The sequence below is a fragment of the Mus caroli genome, unplaced genomic scaffold, assembly GCF_978045245.1.
Source record: "Mus caroli unplaced genomic scaffold, Mus_caroli_1 scaffold_7, whole genome shotgun sequence".
Taxonomy (NCBI): Eukaryota; Metazoa; Chordata; class Mammalia; order Rodentia; family Muridae; genus Mus; species Mus caroli.
The window spans coordinates 81349733-81369560 of NW_028227262.1; the positions used below are offsets into that span (position 1 = coordinate 81349733).

General features: G+C 37.9%; 1 protein-coding gene across 4 annotated transcripts; it reads right to left on the reverse strand.

Moving 5' to 3' along the window:
• Positions 1-615: 615 nt before the first annotated feature.
• On the reverse strand, positions 616-19138 carry Serbp1 (SERPINE1 mRNA binding protein 1). 4 transcript variants are annotated; one of them, XM_021164558.3, is made up of 8 exons: positions 18716-19138; positions 14916-15066; positions 14236-14376; positions 14035-14106; positions 13337-13411; positions 8391-8568; positions 4617-4790; positions 616-2675 (listed from the first exon to the last, which is right to left on the reverse strand). In XM_021164558.3, exons 1-8 carry the CDS (start codon positions 19026-19028, stop codon positions 2619-2621), a joined length of 1161 nt encoding a protein of 386 aa, XP_021020217.1. In that variant the 5' UTR covers positions 19029-19138; the 3' UTR covers positions 616-2618. The 4 variants fall into 4 exon arrangements, with proteins under 4 accessions (XP_021020217.1, XP_021020214.1, XP_021020216.1 ...); XM_021164555.3 differs by having other exon boundaries at positions 13337-13456; XM_021164557.3 differs by having other exon boundaries at positions 14035-14124.
• Between the last annotated feature and the right edge of the window lie 690 nt (positions 19139-19828).

The window sequence follows — 19828 nt, forward strand, 5'->3', positions numbered from 1 at the left end:
GTTTGTCCACAGATATGTCTACAATGTCTTACCTTTAAGGTCAACATCAGTAAGGTTCATGTAGCTTCGCATTATTAATTTTTAATACCTGGTTTCTACCACCTGCTAATGCTCTTAAGATATTTTTTTAAATTTCAACACAAAATACTTACACTTCACTTGCAAACTCAGTACAACACTTTTTTTCTATTTCAGTCATATCTAGTAATTATAAAAATAACAATCAGAAGGAATGCACAATCATCTCTCTGCAAACCCATACCAAAAATAAACCAAATACATTCACAACTCTGCAAATGACATATCCTGAAGCGAATAAATGAGCTATAGAACCTGCTCTTACATTTAAGATCTCCCAGCAACCCCAAATAGTATTCAACTAAGAATGATACCCTCGCTTTAACCCACCTGGAAATACCATTTACCTTTAACAGCATTCAAGCCATTATATCCACTCTTGAAAATCTCTGTACTACCTTTCCCAACTAGGTACTCCTAGCAAATACAGGACTCAGCAGATTTATCAAATTAAAAACCTCACATGATATCTAAACATTCAAAAATCTTAAACAAGAATTATCTTACGATAATGAAAAAGGGAAACCAAGAAACATATAAAGGGGTTCCCACTTGATTGCTTTTATCTTTTAGGAAATGAGCATGAAAATAAATTGTTATTTTCAACAAAAAGTTTACGTTTAGCTCTTAACATAAAGTGATTCTGAAAGGAAATTCACAGGTATCAGACAGAATTAACCACCTTCATATTCAGCTTACTCTGAATGTGCAATAAAATAAATGCTGCTATGTTTTCTGGTTACAGTGACTCAGTGAGTAAAACTTGTGCTTCTAAGAGCAGGTGTTTTATACAACACGTTGCTAAAAATCTGTAAAGATGTTACTATTAAAACAAAAACTAAGATACTTTAAAGTTTAAGCATACTGACTTAAGGGAGCATATGCTACAATCTCAAAGGAGCCAACAAGTCTAAATGGACTAATCCTTGCCTCTGAAAAGCAGGGGTCTGAACATGTGAAACTTCAAGCAGCACTAGTACAGAACATGTAAGCCACCAGCTCAAGTCTATTAAAAAAACAAAAACCAAGCTGTCAGACTTGCTGGCAACAAGATTAATAAATGCATTGAGTAAATGTACTATATAGTAGCTTTTAGATGTGTACATGAAACCAATCACCTAACTAGCAAAAAAGATCTCCAGTATTTTTATAATTACAACAGAGGTTTAAAAAAAAACTGATGAGTGACTAGTCTTTAAAGCTTTGAATAAAATTCCTTCCCTATTTAATCAATAAATGTGAATAAAAATATCCTAGAAAACCTGGATTTTTAATCATTCTATATATCTAACTTTTTAATAAGCAGTGATGCTTCTGTTCAAAGAATTTATCAATTACCTATTTTCTAGTAGAGGAAATGAAAACTGATGTAACACTAACAACTCAAGACCATATTATAACATATAAGAAGTTCATAAACAAGATAACTTGTTTTGAATTTTATGGATGGTGGTGCTGTTCCAAATTAAAGCTGGCTTTGAAATACTAAAACTTAAGATACTTTTCTATCTCAACACACTTACCAATGAGTGCCCTTTTGTTTTTATAAAACCAAATAAAGATTGTTGACTATGGATACACATTTTGATTTTGGGGGCTTTCATACACAAATACCAAATGGCTAGCCTCTTATTTTATACAAGTTTAACTATTAGGCATTAACTAACGTACTCTGCCCACCTTGTTCAAGGAAAGATAAAACCCACACCCACAAAACGATTTCACTGAACACAGGCTGTATCTATCAACAATAAGTAGTTTACAAGTTCCAAAAGCAGTGTTTAGTTTTACTTTTAAAATGAGGAAGCCATACATTTTAAAAGTAAATATAGGTGAATCAGGTATAATCGGAACCTAATAAACCATGCATGAGCCAAACGTTAATAAACCAATGTTTTGAATTTGTTCAAGTACTGACATTTCTGTATAAAGATTTAGTATATATCAGCTATCATAAGATGTGAAAAGAAATTTTCAACTTCCAGATGAAAATATAGTTAAAATACATAGTGGTTAGTATTCCACACAGCAGAAAATCTTTTAAGTCAGAAGTTTACATGTCCCAGCTGACCATGTGTGAAAATGAAAAGCAGGTATTAAAACCAGTATTATGTCCAATATTTAAAACCAGCTTGTAATTGAAGGAACATCTAAATCCTTAATTAAAAAACACAAATGAAGTGAAAGCTTTAAACTGGTACACACTGTTCACACCTATATTTCAAGTTTGGAAATGCATATTTGCAAGCAGCAATACAAAAGTATTCATGAAGAATGCATAATCTCTGAAAATTATGAAAACATCCCTGCTACCAATACATTTCTAAATACAAAACTGACTAACATATTTTGTTACTTCTGTGTAGCTAGAGAAGTTCGTTTTCAAAACAGATAAAATTCAGTCTTTAGGTGTGAATGGTATGAATGACAGTCCTTTTTTTTTTTTTTTTTTAATTCTTAGTTGTTTGGGATCCTTAAGCATGCAAAAGCTTTTAACAGGAGGGTCCACAAAGGAACCAGTGTTGTATTATGGCATCCAGTTAGGCCAGAGCTGGGAATGCCTCTGGGTCATCTACATCAGGAGCAGAAGCACTTGACTGGGGAAGGAAAAAAAGACAAAAACAAAAAATTAGCCACAATCCTGAAAATAGCCTGCTAGAGTCTGTACTTAGTATAGACACTGAATTCTAAAAAAAAAAAATAAAAAAAAATAATGTTAATACACTACACAAAATAGATCAAAGCTTCTACTTAAAAAAAAAATCATAAACCAGAATAAAACTACATATATTTGCAATGAATTTCTTTCTGCAGTGAAATACTGTAATTTACTTGACATGCTAGTGATCATACCCATGGCTTGTAATTGCTAGATTAAGTGTTCTACCACAGTGACACTTCCTTCCCACTCCTTTCAGACAAGATTTTGCCACTTGTAGCCCAGGCCACCATCAAACTCATGATCTGACCAATGTCCAAGTACTGGTATTATGGTTATGTGGTACCACAACCAAGCATACTTATGAATTCATGTAAGGAGATTTCCATGCAACACGTGGGTTCTCATTTTGTTACTAACTGTACTTTTCACTTAGCAACATTATAGTATTATCAATATAAAAGCAGGTTTAACAATCAGTGGGCATTTAAATAGCACATTCAATGTTAGAAAAGGACCCAATTACTTACAGCCTGGAAAACAAACCAAGTTACTGAAAATCCTCATATATATATAAAACCTTCCTCTTTAAAAAGCACCACTGATAACATATTGCATTGTTACCACACCACTATATGCAGCCTGCAAAGAAGTAGATGGGCTGGTGGTTCTCAGCTTGTGGGTCACAACCCCTTTGTGATTGTGTACGAATGTAAAGACCTTTTTAGAGTGGCTACATATCAGGGATCCAGATCACAATTCACAACAGTAGCAAAAAGTAGTTATGAATCAGCAAGAAAAACAATGTTATAGTTGGGAGCTCACAACATAAGGAAAAAGCTTACAGCGTTAGAAAGGTTGGAAACCACTGAGGTAAGGCTACTTTAAAAAAAAAATTTTCTAAGCCAGGTGTGGTGATGCAAGTCTTTAAACCCAGAGAGGCAGCCTGGTCTACAGAGTAAATTCCAGGACAGACTGGTTGTAAAATGAGACACATTTCAGAAACAAAAAAGCCCCCCAAATAAAAGTAAGATTTCAGGATTTTACGATTTATTTCAAACTGGACACTAAGGTTATCCTAAATACTGTCAACAGACAATTCTGATTTCAAATCAACCCCTTGGGCATCTTTCAAAATTGTCATTAAAGAACTTGTTTTATAGTGGTAGCAAAGAGCTAGTTAGCTTTGGGAGGGCAAGAAAGGTTTGGAGGCAGCCTGATAGAATACCCATTGACAAAAATAACATTAAATTCCACATTTTTGTTGTTTTCCAAGATCGAATTTCTCTGTGCAGCCCTGGCTGTCTAGAACTTATTTTGTAGACCAGGCTGGTCTTGAACTTTCAGAGACCTGCCTATCAAGTGCTGGGATTAAGGGCATATGCCACCACCACCTGGCATGAATCCCATTCTTAATTAAATAATATAGACTAGGGTCTCAGGAGAACTTTTGCAATCCCAAAATTGTTCTATACCAGGACTTATTCAGCAGTGAGGATATACCTAGAGTAAAAATAAATACCAGCACGCAGAAAGTGTAACAGCACCCTGACAGGTAGGGAATAAGAATTCAAAAGTATGGTTAATTCAACTTATTGGCAGCACTAATCATTAAGGTGCTTTAAAAAAAAAAAAAAGAAAAAAAAAAGGCCAAATGTGGTAGCACATGGCTTTAATCCCAGGGCTCCACAGACAAAGGCAGGCAGATATGAGTTCAAAAATAGCCTAGTCTACATAAGGAGTTCCAGGCCAGCCAGAAATCCAGTAAAATGGTGTGTTAGTTCTTTTTTTAGTTCTGTTTATGCCCCTTCCTCCAAAATTTCTAGTCAGTAATCACAAGTCTTAAGTTGCTTAAAACGGAAAGGCATCTTAAAATTACCTTATCAGTCCTGCTGCCACGGTTTGGACGTCCACCACGTCCACGCCCACCGCGTCCTCCTCTGCCACCACGTCCTGGGCGGCCTAAGTCTCCAAAATTGATCTCCAGTTGAGATGTTATATCATTTGCTGGCTTCCGGAAATGATGGTCCATAACTGAATCTTCAGCATGAGCCTAAAATATTAAGTGAAGGCCCCTGAGTAATTAACATAAAAGCAATAGTGCAAAATGTTTAAACATGCTTTCTCCCCTAAAAGACGAATCACGAATGCTGTGCTGTATGTGCATGAATATATCTACTATCTAGCTCAACAAGTAATAAGTTCATTTGGGGCTCAGGAAGTGATCGTGAGGAATGAATTCTCTTTAACAAATTTCTCTAAATTGCAGGCGATACCAGTCCTTGATTACTGGCATACAGTACAAGTGACAAGTTCCCACTCTTGTGAATCTTCAGCAGTATTTGTAACATTTAAAACACTTCCTTCAAATTGGTATTCCAATATGATAAGACATGTAGATTCTACTTGTAATCTGAGGTTTTTTAAAATCTTTCAAAACTAGGACCACCTTCCCAAGGCTGAATGTACAGGACTTTAAGACCAAACACAGCAGCTGCTGTGGTTTATGCTACTGTGTAACATTTGGAATTCTGGGTACTTTTTGGAGGATATATAAATGCAAGGACACCAAGAGGTGGGGTGGATTGGTTGGTTGGTTGGGGTTTATATACAAAGAAAAAAGAAATTAGATGACCTGATTGCAAAGATCAAATTTATCCCAAGGAACTCAACACCCTTAATTAAAAACATAATCCCCCTTCCCAATCCCTGAATATATCCAGGGATCTCTTTCCTTTCCTCTCTATCCCTTTTGCTCTCCTATGTAGTGTTAGGGGGTTGAAAAGGGGGGAAAAAACCCACAAACTAGCAAAAAGAGTATAAGAACTTATATTCCAATGCCTGGCTTTTATATATTCTAGATGAAATAGTTTTAAGTCTTGGCAGAAAAGTTCCCTTAACACTAATCAAAAGTGATTTGTTCTTATTCTTAATACAAATAAAATCTATTTTTGAAGGATAATGTATACACTATCCTTTCTGGCTGCCTGAAGTCACAGTTGCTATTACTTTAAAACACAAATGAACATTTTCTTTACACTAGTTTCTGTATGATACCCAAATTAAATTCCATCCCTTTAGTTATGATAACTATATTTAATGTCACTAGATCAACAAATATAAATTTTAAGGAAATCTGAAAATCATGCATATGAATCTACAACAGCACCAAATAAAAATCCTTTTTATAGCTTGTGGATCTAAATGTTTGGAATTTCAAAATCACTGGTGTCATTTATTAACTTTCTAGAACACAGAAGCAGTGAATACATTTGAATCTGGATGGGTTTACTACAAAGGAGTTTTTGATACTCAGAGCACATTCTTAATTTTTAGGTTGAGTTCTAGAATGTGATGATACAAACAAATAAACCAGCTTTTGTCTCTCTAGAGCACCTAGGATTTCAATCCTCCCCTATCTCAGCTCTGTGAATACAATTAAAAGCTTATAATTTTATCATTCCCCAAAGCTCATTTCTTCTCAGAACCACCTGATTATGTCAAATAGGTAGTATCAATATTAAATAAATCAGTAACCCCATATTTAAACAAGTATTCACATTACAAAGATAATATAAATGTATTAACCAAAGTGACCTGATAAGTATGGATGTTTCAATGTTTTAAAACCAATTGTGTATTTTATGATCTTCAAAAATCAAGTTTTCTTACTTTATATAATACAGTACCCAATATTTGTAGAATATTTGTAAAATTCAGGAAATGCCTGAAACCAGAGGGATCAAACCTACACTATGCTTTATTCCTATATATGAGCTATATTAGGTTTCTAATGGGCAAGTTCACACAATGCACACACATAGAGTTGTAAATCAATGGTTCACACCTGCAGTCAGACAGCAGAGGAAAATAAATGCTAAGCCTTTACCACACTACTCAGAATGACAGACAATAAAATTGTTCTACAATTTTCTATTTAGTATATTTGACCTTACTTGATTAAAGGTTAACTGAAAACAGCAGAAGGTAAATATCACACATAAGTAGGACTGCTGTAGTTTTTGGGAGGAAAATATTTTAAATTGGAACACACATCTTAATACACTGATGAATAACCTAATATCACAACTAGCTTTTTCATACTAACATGTTAATATTAAATGGCAATTTCTACAATAACTTTCAGTCTAATTTACAATAATTTTTATAGCTCCATCAGGATTTACGACTATATCATTCTACTCATACAATACTATTTCATCTGCAAGAACTAGGAAAAAAAACATAATAAAACAAGATGTACTTTTTTAGACTTGACATTTCAAACAATATCCACTTATATCTTTATAGAGTAAATCTTAAAAATCATGCTAAAACCTTCTCTAAAACCAACTATTTAACTTCAATTCTATTTAACAAGGTTTTTCATATTGGCTTCTGCCATCCATATGTCTAGTAAACTAAAACATATTAAGAAATTGAGTGCTAAGGGTTGATTTAATAGCAGAAAATATGCTTTTAGCGTGTTCAATCCCCCAAATCAAAAATAAGTGAATAGGGTTGAGGGATGGCTCAGCAGTTAAGAGCACTGTACTCCTGTTCCAGAGGCCCTAAGTTCAATTCCCAGCAACCACATGGTGGCTCACAACCACCTGTAATGGAATCCGATGTCCTCTTCTGGTGCGTCTGAAGACAGCGACAATGTACTTATGTAAAATAAATAAATAAATAAATCTTTAAAAAAATAAGTGGATAAACAAAATCTCATTAAATTTTGCCTTAACTTTACCTTTGCATGACAGTCTGAATGTCTGACACAGTCCAACTTATGACATGAATAAATTAATGTATCAAAAAGGCAAGCAAAAACTGCTAGAGAGCCGGTCGTGGGGGCGCACACCGCCTTTAATCCCAGCACTTGGGAGGCTGAGGCAGGTGGATTTCAGAGTTCCAGGCGAGCCTGGTCTACAAAGTGAGTTCCAGGGCAGCCAGGGCAATACAGAGGAACCCTATCTCGAAAAAAAAAAAATAAAGAAAGAAAACAAACAAACAAACAAAAACCCGCTAGAGAAAAATAATTTATGAGATATGTTTGGCCAGATTCATGTTCAGCCTTCAGACTCATGACAGCCTTAGCTGTCAACATGAGTTTCTCAAAAATTTACATTAGTTCCTATGTTTCTTAGATTAGGAAAAATACCAACATTTTCCAATCCTGAATGTTTTCCTTTCTGAGAAAGTTCCTATATCAAATAAGACTAAAATAAAGCTTAAGGGCTGGAGAGATGGCTCAGATTTAAGAGCAATGACTACTCTTACAGTGGTCCTGAGTTCAATTCCCAGCAACCACATGGTGGCTCTCACAACCACCTATAAGGAGATCTGATGCCATCCTCTGGTGTGTCTAAAGACAGCTACAGTGTATTCATGTAAATAAATCTTTAAAAAAAAAAAAAACTTAAAAGCTATCAGTATGAGCCAGGCAGTGAAGGCACCTGCCTTTAATCGTAAGCACTTGGAGGCGGAAGCAGATGAATCTGAAGTTCAAGGCCAGATTGGTCTACAAAGCAAGTTCCAAACCAGCCAGAACTACACAAAAAGAAATCCCTATCTCAGAAAAGGTTAACCATATGAAAAACAAAAACTGTAATTCGAGTCACATCTGAACAAATTTAAACAATTTTAACCTTACCTCTTCACTTTTTGATTTATGCAGAACAAATCCCTTCTTCCATTGTCCATCAGCACCTTCATTTGGTTTTCGGATATTAAATTCTACTTTTGCTCGGTCTTTATTTTGAATAGCTTTCCACTCATCCAAAGTCATCTCTTTTGGACCCTCTTCCTTAACCTCTTCAACTTCGTTCTCCCTGTGAAAAAATATTTAAATTTTATGTCGAATGGCAGCTACTAATTTGTTAGAAAACTATTTGGGGAGTTAAGAACACGGACAGACTTGGTACACTCATACTCCACCGGTCACCACTCCTTCTAACTCCAGCTCCAGGAGATAAATGCCCTCTTCTGAACTCAACAGGCAACAAACAAGTAAATGGTACACATATACAGATGTAGGCAAAACACCCAAATATATAAAATCAAAATTTTAAAAATGTGTATTTCAAATTACAATAACAAGAAACTAATTGTTAGTAATCTGCTAGAAAAGACTATCAAAAGTAGAATCACAGCTTTCTATATAACCCAGTGATCGTGTCCAACATGAGCCTTCTTAAATGAATATTTACCCTGAACTGGCCTTATTAACCCATTAATACACATCTCTTTGAAACTATATTTTAAACTGTACCATCTTGTATAAATAATTTCATGGTCTATTTTCTCTTAAAACAGTGTATGCGGTGCACACAGGTGTTCATACATGCATGTTCACGTAGAGGCATGCCAAGAAGATCTTCCCATCCTCACTAAAAGGAGTAAGGTTGGTCAGATGTGCACCCATGACTGAAGCTCAAGTAGCAGGTGCTTTACTTACTGACTGAACCAACTCCACCCCATCGTTTGTATTTCATAAAGGAAACCATATCTAATGCTCTCCTACTTTAGCACTCAAGCAAAGAGTAAAATAGTTATTTCCCAATATAATCCCTAGGTTTTAACTATTTTAATTATCTATTCCCCTTTCTACATAAAGTACAGGCCTAAGGATCCAATATCTAAGTCTAATTCCAAATGTCACCAAACAAATCATTTGCTATTTTGGGAAGCTCTGCTTCCTTCCAAAGATAGCAAGTGATTTAGTGTAGCATCATTGCTAAAATATCTTTATGTAGTTCTTTATATTTGGACAGATTCTATCTTATAACTTCCCTGAGTAAATTTGCATTCAATCTTGACAGGAAGTTGAATAAAATCTATCAAATCATTTTCCAAATGGTTATAAAGCCAAATAGAAATAAAGCCCTGGAATTGTCCTAATAATTCACCAACTCTGACAGTAATTGTACCTTAAAAACTACTGGAAGTTTTGCTTCTTAAACTTATCCTTCAAATATCCTTACATTCGGCTTCCCTATACTAAGACTAGACTACTCTATCATGGTGACCATCATCTTCATTAGAAATAATTACTTCAACTGCTCCTGAGTCCTGACCAGAGAAATCTTTTTAATATTCCATGAATATGTAATTTTCTTCTGAGAAACAGTCTTTGAGAATCACTCTGAAAGTGACTCAATTTTGTTTAATAAAGAAAAAGTATGTGCTGAGTATTGTGGGGTACCATTAATCCCTATTATGCTTACCCCTCCAAAGTAAACCACATTTCACATATAAATTCTTTTGTTGTTTTATTTTGGGTTCTTTTGGTTTTTTTGTTTGTTTGGTTGGTTGGTTTGGTTTTTGAGACAGGGTTTCTCTGTGTAGCCCTGGCTGACCTGGAACTCAACTCTGTAGATCAGGCTGGCCTCGAAAAAAGAAATCTGCCTGCCTCTGCCTCCCAAGTGCTGGGGTTAAATAAAGGCATGTGCCACCACTGCCAGGCCTTGTTTTGTTTTTCAAGATAGGGTTTATCTGTGTAGCACTGGCTGTCCTGAACTCTCTCTGTACATCAGGCTCACCTCAAACTCAGAGATCCACCTGTCTCTTCCTCCCAAGTACTGGAATTGAAGCTACACGCCACCATCAACTAACGTAATAAAAATTCTCAATGTAAAGGCCATCTTTTTCCATTTACTTTCGTATATATTCCAGTGATATGCCTATTTCAACAAGCTCACAAAATACAATGCTTCTCTCATCATTAAGAGTTTCTCATCAAAATAGTACTTTATATTCTAGTCCTTTTTCTCATGTAGCTTCAGAGGGTCTCAACCTTGCAATGTAGCTAGGCTGGTCTTGAATTCCTGATCATCTTGCATTCGCGCCTGAAGTGCTATAATTATGGGTAGCTTATGTCATCATGCCCAGCTACCAGAGCTACTCTTTTGGGAAAAAGGAAACTTGGTAAGAACTCCTTTCTCTGATCTAATGTGGCCTGAGAATCACTGTCCTATAGGGAATCACTGTCCAGACCCAACACAGTTCCAAGTAACAAAATAGAAAACCTAAAAGTGAATCCATGTAATTACAGCCAATTGATTTTTTTACATAATATTCCAAGAACATACACAGTGGAAAATGACAATCTTCAATAAATGATAATAGGAAACATCGGCTTTCTCCTATGCTCTATACGGAAAACCAATTCTTTAACAGCTAAAAATTTTAAATAAATGGATTGAAATCGAGAGTGGTGGCACATGTTCAATCCCAGCTCTAGAGACAGAGGCAAGCAGATCTTGTAAACTGAAGCCAGCCTAGGCTACATATTGAGTTCTAGGCCAGCATTACAAAATTGTGAGACCCTCTTTGAAAAACCAAACAGGACTTAAGAAATGGTTCAGTAATTAAGAGCCACCTTTCCCGAGAACCCAGATTTGAACATCAGTACCTACATATACATACTTGCAATCATCTACAACTCGAGGCCCAGATCTAATGACCTCCTCAGGGTACTGCATGCATGTCTTGTATATATATTCACATAAAACATCTATACACATAAAATTAAAAATAACAAAAAATATCAACAAAGTTCAAATGGCAAGAACACCTCAGGGTTCTGGCCAGGTCTGGCCAAAGACCCCAAAAGGCAAGGAAATAAAAGCAAAATCCGACCAATGGGATTTCATCAAACTAAAAACCAATTGTGCACAGATAGAAGAAAATACATAACATATTCATCAACAATTGACTAATATAAAGTATGTAAGAAATTCAAATAGTTCAACAATAACAACAAAAATGAAAATGGGTAAATGAAGGGGTCAGAACCTGGTAAGCGTATCTCTTTGAGTTCAAGACCAGCCAGTCTGGTCTACAAAGTAAGTTCTAGGGCAGCCAGAGAGAGCTGTTACACAGAGAAACTCTGTCCAGAAAAAAAGGAATGAAAAAGCTTTTTTTCCTTTCAAAAGAAATACAAACGGCTACAAAGTATATGAAAAAGTTTCAACATCAGTAATTAACAGTGTGTGTGTGGGGGGGGGGGGGGGACAATGAGGCTGGGATGTAACTCAGAAGGCAGTGTATACCTAGGAGGGATGGAGAGTCCTGGAAATGCAAGCTAGACATAACATGGCACACCTAGAATCCCTGCACTTGGAAAGGATCATACATAAATAAGCAAAATAATCCTTCGTCACATAGTTCAAGGTAAGTCAGTGTTACAAGAGACCCTGACTGTAAAAACAAAACATCAAAACCACAGTATAATTTCATTCTAGTCCTAAATGGCTATTAACAGAGAAAAAAATGTTGGTGGGGGTTCATAGGAAATACCCTCAAAGCATATCACAAATGTACATCCATACAACCACAATGGAAAGCAAAGACCGTCAAAGAATAAAAGCCTGGAAACAGACCCGACTATTTCACCATTTAAAATATATTGTGCTGAACTTCACTTTTCCTGGGAAGACATGAAAAACATGCGTTTACTCCAATCAAACACACAAAGGGAAATTATTCTAGTTGCCTGGTAGACCAATGAGTTTCACTAGTTATTTACAGGAGTATGGCTTTATTTACAGTAACACAGGAAACAGATAACACCAAGAAAAAAAGAGCTTTCTACCTACACTTTAGCAATCATTAATGGTTTACACATATTCAGAGGGTAGGGGGTCCTTAGACCACCTGGCAAGCTCCACTAGAACCAATGTTTAGCAGCAGCTACTCATGTCAAGACAACAATGCTCATGTCATAACCCAGGAAATTGAGTTCCACAACAAATCCAAGGAAAATAAAATCAGTATGCCAAAAAATACAACCAATATCCCATTATTTACTATAGCACTGGAATAGTCCAGGGGATACAACACCCTCCTCCTCTAGCCTCTGTAGACACTGCACGCATGAATGCAGTGCACTTAACACACATGTGCAGGCAAACACCCATACACATGAAATTTTAAAAGAATATTTGTCAATGAGCTAAAACATTCTCATCACTGCTTTTCATGGTTTCAAATAATAATTTGCTGCTCAAAATTCACATTAATAGAAGAAACTTAAAGAATTGGACCTAATTTACCAAGTCTTTTCAAGTTGCCTAGTTTTATTTTACAACTGAAAATGGTGAGATTACTTTGAACTATGACTAAACTCTCCAATACCAAAACCAATACTTGGTTCAGTTTTTAATAATCTTACCTATTCCGTGTAGAACACTATCACTAGATCCTATCATGTAAGTTCAAATTCAAAGTACTTTGTTCCTTTTCCTTCATCCTTGAGTAGTTACAGATCATTTTTTATGATTCGCTCTAAAAGGCTTTACTAAAAATACATACATTCTTTCAAAATACATACACCTTTCTAAGGTGTGGGAAAACAGTACAATTATCCAGCCAACAGTGTGGTAGTACACTTCCCCCATCCCAGTACTAACAAGTGAGACAGGAGAATCCTGAATTCCAGACCAACCCAAACTACACAAGACAATGTCTCAAATCAACAAAGTCTCATTGTATGCTGGTACGACCAAATAACTGCATTAAATTACAGTTACCTTACAGGTAAACACCCAGACAGAGTTCCATGTTAAGAGTAATATTTCCTCACACAAACCCACTTACTTATTTTCAGTATCTGCCACAGGGTGCTCTTCACCTTCAGGTGTTTCCTCAGTCACATTTGATTGATCCAAATCACTGCAATTATAAGATATTTGTTTCTGAATGTATTTGGGTGACTCTCTAAGGAAAGAAAGAAGAAAGGCATCTAGGTCCATTTACATGTAGCCAAAATTCCTTCATACCAAAGTAAAAACTTTTACATTTTTTATATATTTACTAATTTCTACTAATTTTACTCTCCAGTAGACCTCTGAGAAAACAAATTTATTAAATTAGCTTACACACTTTAAAAAAAAAGCTTTCTAAGTCAGACACAGGAGAGGGCTGTAAATTACATAGCAAGTACAAGGCTAGCCTCAACTACAGAAAACCCATCGCCAAAAAACAAAAACAAAAACAGAGGAAGAGGGCTTATCAACTCTGTAAGGACAAGACTACAATAGCTACAGTTAGAACTATTAGTCATAATATTCCCAGCATCCTCATCACAGGACTTCAGGACTGTATACACATCCATTATCAAAATAAAACTATTAATATACTTCCATTATATACTAATCCTTCCATTATATACCATTAATATACATCCACTCTTCCTTTAGGAACAAAATTTAAGTTACTGATAATCTACTAGTAAGTTAGCAGTTTTGGTTTCACTGAAATTATTTAACTTTAAAAAAAAAAATCAGAATACCAACGTTAATTCATCTTTGACAGTTCCCCAGTTGTGAGATCCGCTACCTCCGCGTTTGTCCTCATGCTTCAGGCCACTGTAATGTGAAAAAGAACTAACAAAACTGAGTTAACATTATACTCTTTAGTTCTAGAAATTCAAATTTTGTTTTTATTAAGTAAACACATTTAAATCTCATACATGCAACAATCAATATAAGACTTACGATCTATCACTTCCACTATGCCTATCAAATTCACGCTTGCCACGAGAATCAAATCCATCGCCTCGGCCCATTCCACGTCCACGGCCTCCTCGACCCCTTCCAAGACCACCTCGGCCTCGGATAGGCCGTTCAATAATCGGTCTACAAACAAATTAAAAAGTTTATTTCTAATGTTTCCAGAAACTGGGAAAATCCACTCCAAGCTCAAAAATACAGAATATGTGTACTGGCTCATAACCCAACAACTAAATATCTGGTGTAGAAAATTCCAAGTTTTTCTACTCATATATGGGAGAATTAAAAACTGCTTTGGTAGTCTTTAAAGCATTGCAGGTTAGACCACATTCACTTACTGCCTCATTGGCATGTCATATGCTACTCACCTACCTATACACACAAAAATTACAATCATCGCATGGAGACTGCATGTGACATGAGGGAGAACCAATACCACTGTCCTTTTAAACCCAGAGGAAGGAAAAGAAACTGGGCACTGACTTAATTAAATTACTATTAAGATAGCTAACTTAAAACATGTTATCAAAAATGTAAATATAACATATATTTACATTTCCTGAAATACACAAAGTAATCACTCCACCTACTCTGTCCAACTTATAGTTTTATGTTAAGCTCTAACTATAAGATGACAAAGCAATAAAACCTTATTTAATACTTACCTATCAACTGAAAATTCACCTCCTTCACCTTTTTCTTCAAGTGGCTTTTCAAATCTTCTCTCACGGGGTGGTCGCCTTTCTACTCTCCTATCAATTATTTTCCCATCACCCTGAAGTTGTTGATCAGGTCTTCTTCCAACTCGCCTTATTCCTTATAACAAATAACCAACATAAGCAAATCATTTTTATAATACACAAAGTTTAGCCTAAATTATTAAATCTGATAGGCATCATCCATATATATTTAACAAAGTAAAACATTCTTATTCAACAGTAAATATCTCAAACTTCATCTACAAGCATTCTACAACTGGCACAGAAATCACTAGGTACCATTCCAGGTCAGTCTTACTACAAAATTCTAAACTTACAGATAGTTCAATCAAGGGATATATTTTTGGCTTTTAAGACACCAAAGCCAATACCAACAGTCATTCATAAATAAGAAAGCACTGGATATTCACTAAATATGCCCCTCAGAAGAATGAAATTCACCCTGTATCATTCTATATAATCTGGATGAGCCAATAGTGAAGTCTTGATCCTATAAAATTGTAATTCTGAAAGGAAAACAAAAGGCACTTATTCTAGAAACAACTTTAAGACGGCTATTTGAACTAGACAGTCCTACAACACTAACACTGCACTGGGCAAGGCAGGTTTGCAAACTCAAGGCCAATCTGGATTACAAAGAGACCATGTGCCAACTCAATCCAAACAATCAAAGCTATTTAATCAGGAAAAAAAAAAAAAAAAAAAAAAAACACCTTCCTCAGACCCAAAACATTCAAAGTCCAAGTATGTGTACACATATCTCTATACACATTCCCAAATTTATCCTTTTAGTATAATCATGTAACCAGTAGGAAGTACTTCATTATTAGTATGGATAGAAAGCCTTTTTCTAGGTCTGCTCTTACAAGTATTTGTTTTCAAAGCATCTTCACAAATCAGACACTATAAGACCTTCTTTTAGCAATTACATGCTCAGGGGGCTGCAAATGTAGCCCATTACCAGGGTGTCAGTAACATGCACAGCCCTGAATTCTGTCACAGAACCCTCTCAAAAAAAGGAAAATAGAAAACTTATGGCACTAAGTGGTATTTAAAGCATTAAATAGTTTTCCTGCCTTTATTTCTCCTGATAACTTTCGAAACTCACAAAAAATAACCAATTTAAATTGAATTATTGGTAGTCTAAAAGGACAAGTTGATAGTTAAATGCATGCCTAACATTTCTGAGCATAATTTCTAAGCCATAGGTGTTGATAGTCAAAAAAACAAAATCAGCTGAGAAATTGTTTTTGCAAAATATTTAAACATGTGACTAATTCTAAGAAAATGGAACACCATCAGGATATATTCATTTGTTCAGATATCTTTAACTATAGTCATACAGTAAAGGTGAAATCCCTTAATATTTAAGCTCAGTCTCTGTAAATTCTCAGGGCAAGCCTTAAATGTAGCCCTTATACCGTGGCATTTACATAAATTTCATCAGAGGTATAGTGTATTGGGGTGGAGCTATAGAACCAGCTCAGAACTTGTAATGATAACCAAGCTAAACACACCCAAGGAACAATGGCTTGCTTCCCCACCCAATATTCAGTATGAGGCCTACATAATCAGAAAAAAACTTACTAAACTCATCAAGTGGTTGGGAGTGTGGCTCAGTGAGAGCTACTTTCGCTTAGTTTGCAAAATGCTGGGTTCGGCCACTATTACCACAAAATATAAATTCATCTACTGAAAAATGATTTTCTAAAAAAGCATACAAGGTTCTTTTTACTGTACTTACCAGACACTGGAGTTCTTAACTGCACTAATATCCAGAGTTGTCTTTCTTTTTTTTTTTTTTTGCTAAACACAAAAAACCTGGTCTACTTTTAATGACATTTTGCCAGTTCACGTTCTTCAAATAGACAAGTGCATCAAAATTTATGTAGAAAAACATTACATTCCAGCATTGTGTTCCCGAGACACAGGATACACCATAGGTTAACAATTGTTTCCACTTACAGATAGGTACTTCGTTTACAAGTCTACCAACCACCACCACACAGCACTAACTGGCATTTTTATTCAGAATTTCCCCTTATGTATATTTAACCTTATTTAAAAGCAACTCTGGTTTTTAAGAGGGATCTAAGGGTTTGAAATGTGGAATGCAACATTTTCCCTTAGCAAGGACAAGGTTCTAAGTTCAATACCCAGTACAACCCACGGAACACTTCGAAGTAACTAAGAAAAAGGTTGACTACTATTGTGAAAAAGTTTCCTGAAGTAAATGACAAACGTAATCCTGGCTATAATTAAAAATGTCCTACATTGATGACTTATAATGCTAGTATACAGGCAAGATCATAAATTGGCTTTGTGAGGAAAATTGAATAATTTTAAATCATGCTTCATGTTTTGACCATTTTTTGAGTTCATCTACCTGATGTGTTTTATTTACTCAACTTATTCATGTACTTCTGTGAATTAAAGTCATAAAAGAGGTAAATTTTAGTAGTTTAAATAACACTATCCAGTGTCCCTAATACAGAAATTAAATGTCTTATTCAACTATGTAATGTCAAGAAGCTTAATCGGCTCAGTACTTCTGCCCAAGTGATGTTTTCTAACACTCCAGACTATGCTTCCAAATATATTAATAGAATTCTTCCCTTTTATAAATCTACTAGGAACTGGATGTTTTACTCTAAGCCTTCATTGAAAGACACCACCACCCCCAAAATAACTTCAAACCTAACACAATCTAATGAGAAACAATTCCTTTCATGAGCACGTGGCATTAAGAGGCACTTTAACATAATAGCAATTTTAAAGATTCACGGGTTATTCTATATGTACTCGCTATTGATTTTTCACTTTTTTAGCCCCTAATTGCTTTGCCTTTTCATCCACAATAAGCCAGTAGTGGAGAAGAAGGCTAAAATCAAAACAACTCTGAAACTTCTAGTGCCCTGGAAGAGACCATTAGCCGCCAATGAAGACCCGACCACGCTTTACGCACGTGCGGAGGAAAAGCTGCAGCCTAAGTTCTGCTGCCCGGACCTGACAGGCTGGGCACTCATTTCGCCCACGAGGCCCAAAGCAAGCAAAGCCCTATGACCTGGGGGCTCCAGGGAGTTAGCTGGAAGAAGGGATCGAGACATGAGATGGGTTCCGCTAATGACCAGTTTTTTATTCAGAACTCCCTCTAAAATGAGTGGGGCCAAAGTCTTCTCCTCTCCAACACTTTAGTTCACGCCAGTAAGTTACAGGAACTTCTAACATAAGAACGAAAGGGCACAACACAAAACACACACGTGGGACCCAAACAGCAACTCCTCCCTCCACTCAACAGTGTGACCCCAAACCGAGACACAGCCCAAGTGGAAACTCTGAGCCCGGGCCTTTCCTTGAGGGTCCGCGCCATTGTGGGACAAGATGGCAGGGCAGGAGCCCACAGCAGGCAGCGGCAGCCAGGAGCCCGCCGGGCAGGAAGCAATGCCCGCGCTGCTTCCCGGGCGCCTTGAGCCAGGAGGCGAGCGCCCGGCAGGAATCGGCGGGAACGCCCGGGCCGCCCTCTCGGAGCACGCTCCGTCCGCCCGTGGCGGGAAGGAAGGCTCCCGCCGAGCCTGCGAGCGAGCAAGCGACCGAGAGAGCGGCGTGGACTTGGGACCAGCCACGTTCCCCGCACCGTGAAGGGGCTCAGAGGGCTCTACGGCCCTGCCGCCTGCACGAGCAAGCGGCGGCGCACGCCCCCGTCCAGCCCGCCAGCCCGGGCTCCCCACCGCCTCGCCCGGCTTTACCTTCTTTCTTAAGCGCCACCGGCGGCTGCGTCTCCTCCTTTTTGTCGGCCACGCCGACGTTGGGGGGCAGCGGGTTCTTGCGGTCTTTCTGGGACTCTTTACGCAACTGTTTGCCCGCCGCGTTGGAGTTGGTCTGGGCCGCGGCCTGAGCCGCGCTCTTGGCCCCGGGGCCCCCAACGCCGCCCCCGCCGGCTTCTTTTTTCTTGTTCTCTGCTGCCTTCAGTACCTCGAAAGGGTCCGATTCGTCGTCAAATAGCTGGTCGAATCGGTTGGTGACCACGCAGCCGAAGCCTTCCTGTAGGTGCCCAGGCATGATGGTGGCTCGGCGGCGCGTTCCTCCACGGATTGCAGCGGACCGCGCCGAGCCAAAAGCGCCTGCTTCAGCTCTTCCCACAAGATGGCCGGGCCGAGAGAGGGGGGCCGCCTTCTCTTCCGGCGCCAGGCACACATCCGGGAGCGGCCTGCGCCGCACGGCACTATGGGGCCTGTAGGCCACACCTGCTCAGCCCGGGGTGGCTGTCTACTCCTGAACTACAACTCCCAGCGTGCACCGCGAAGCAACTCTTCGCGCGCGCCTGAGAGGCGGGATCTCAAGGAAAGTGTGCGGCGTGCTCGCCGAAGGTGGGGAAGCGAGTACGGGGCGGAGTTCTGCCACCTGCTCTTGTCACCCTTAAACTCTCGGTCTTTAGATACCTCTGAAAACAGGAAAACGTGAGGGCGTCTTCTGCTCACGAAAGTGTTCTCTGTCTTTGGTTTCACTCATTCTGTCTCCGGCCGAGGACTTTCCCCACCTTTCTGGGAGGGTCAAGGTGACTCCCAGACCTAGTAACTGGAGCCTCAAAAACTTCCGGGGGGTGGGGGGTGCCACAGTAGCCTCCGGTAGGTTGCGACCGTAAGGCTGCACGTCCCTGACTGTTGGGTTTCTAGAGCTGTCCCTCCACCCTTCGTAACGAATCAGGGCAATTCGGTTTAATGTGGAACGGAGTTCCAGGGTTGAATCTGCGTGTCAGAAGGAATCCAAAAGAGGAGTTGAACTAATTGGGTTGCGCGCCTTTTCCGGTCATTGCAACCATGCTCTAAGAACTGTTAAGTCTTGACTGCACAACTGGACGC

Coding starts and splice junctions, on each gene's coding strand:
- Serbp1 (XM_021164554.3), bottom strand. CDS start 19,028: ATGCCTGGGCACCTACAGGAAGGCTTCGGCTGCGTGGTCACCAACCGA. Junction 15,067..18,715: donor GGTGGCGCTTAAGAAAGAAG/GTAAAGCCGGGC, acceptor ATTTGTTATAAG/GAATAAGGCGAGTTGGAAGA. Junction 13,457..14,034: donor ACTGTCAAAGATGAATTAAC/GTTGGTATTCTG, acceptor TTCTTTCCTTAG/AGAGTCACCCAAATACATTC.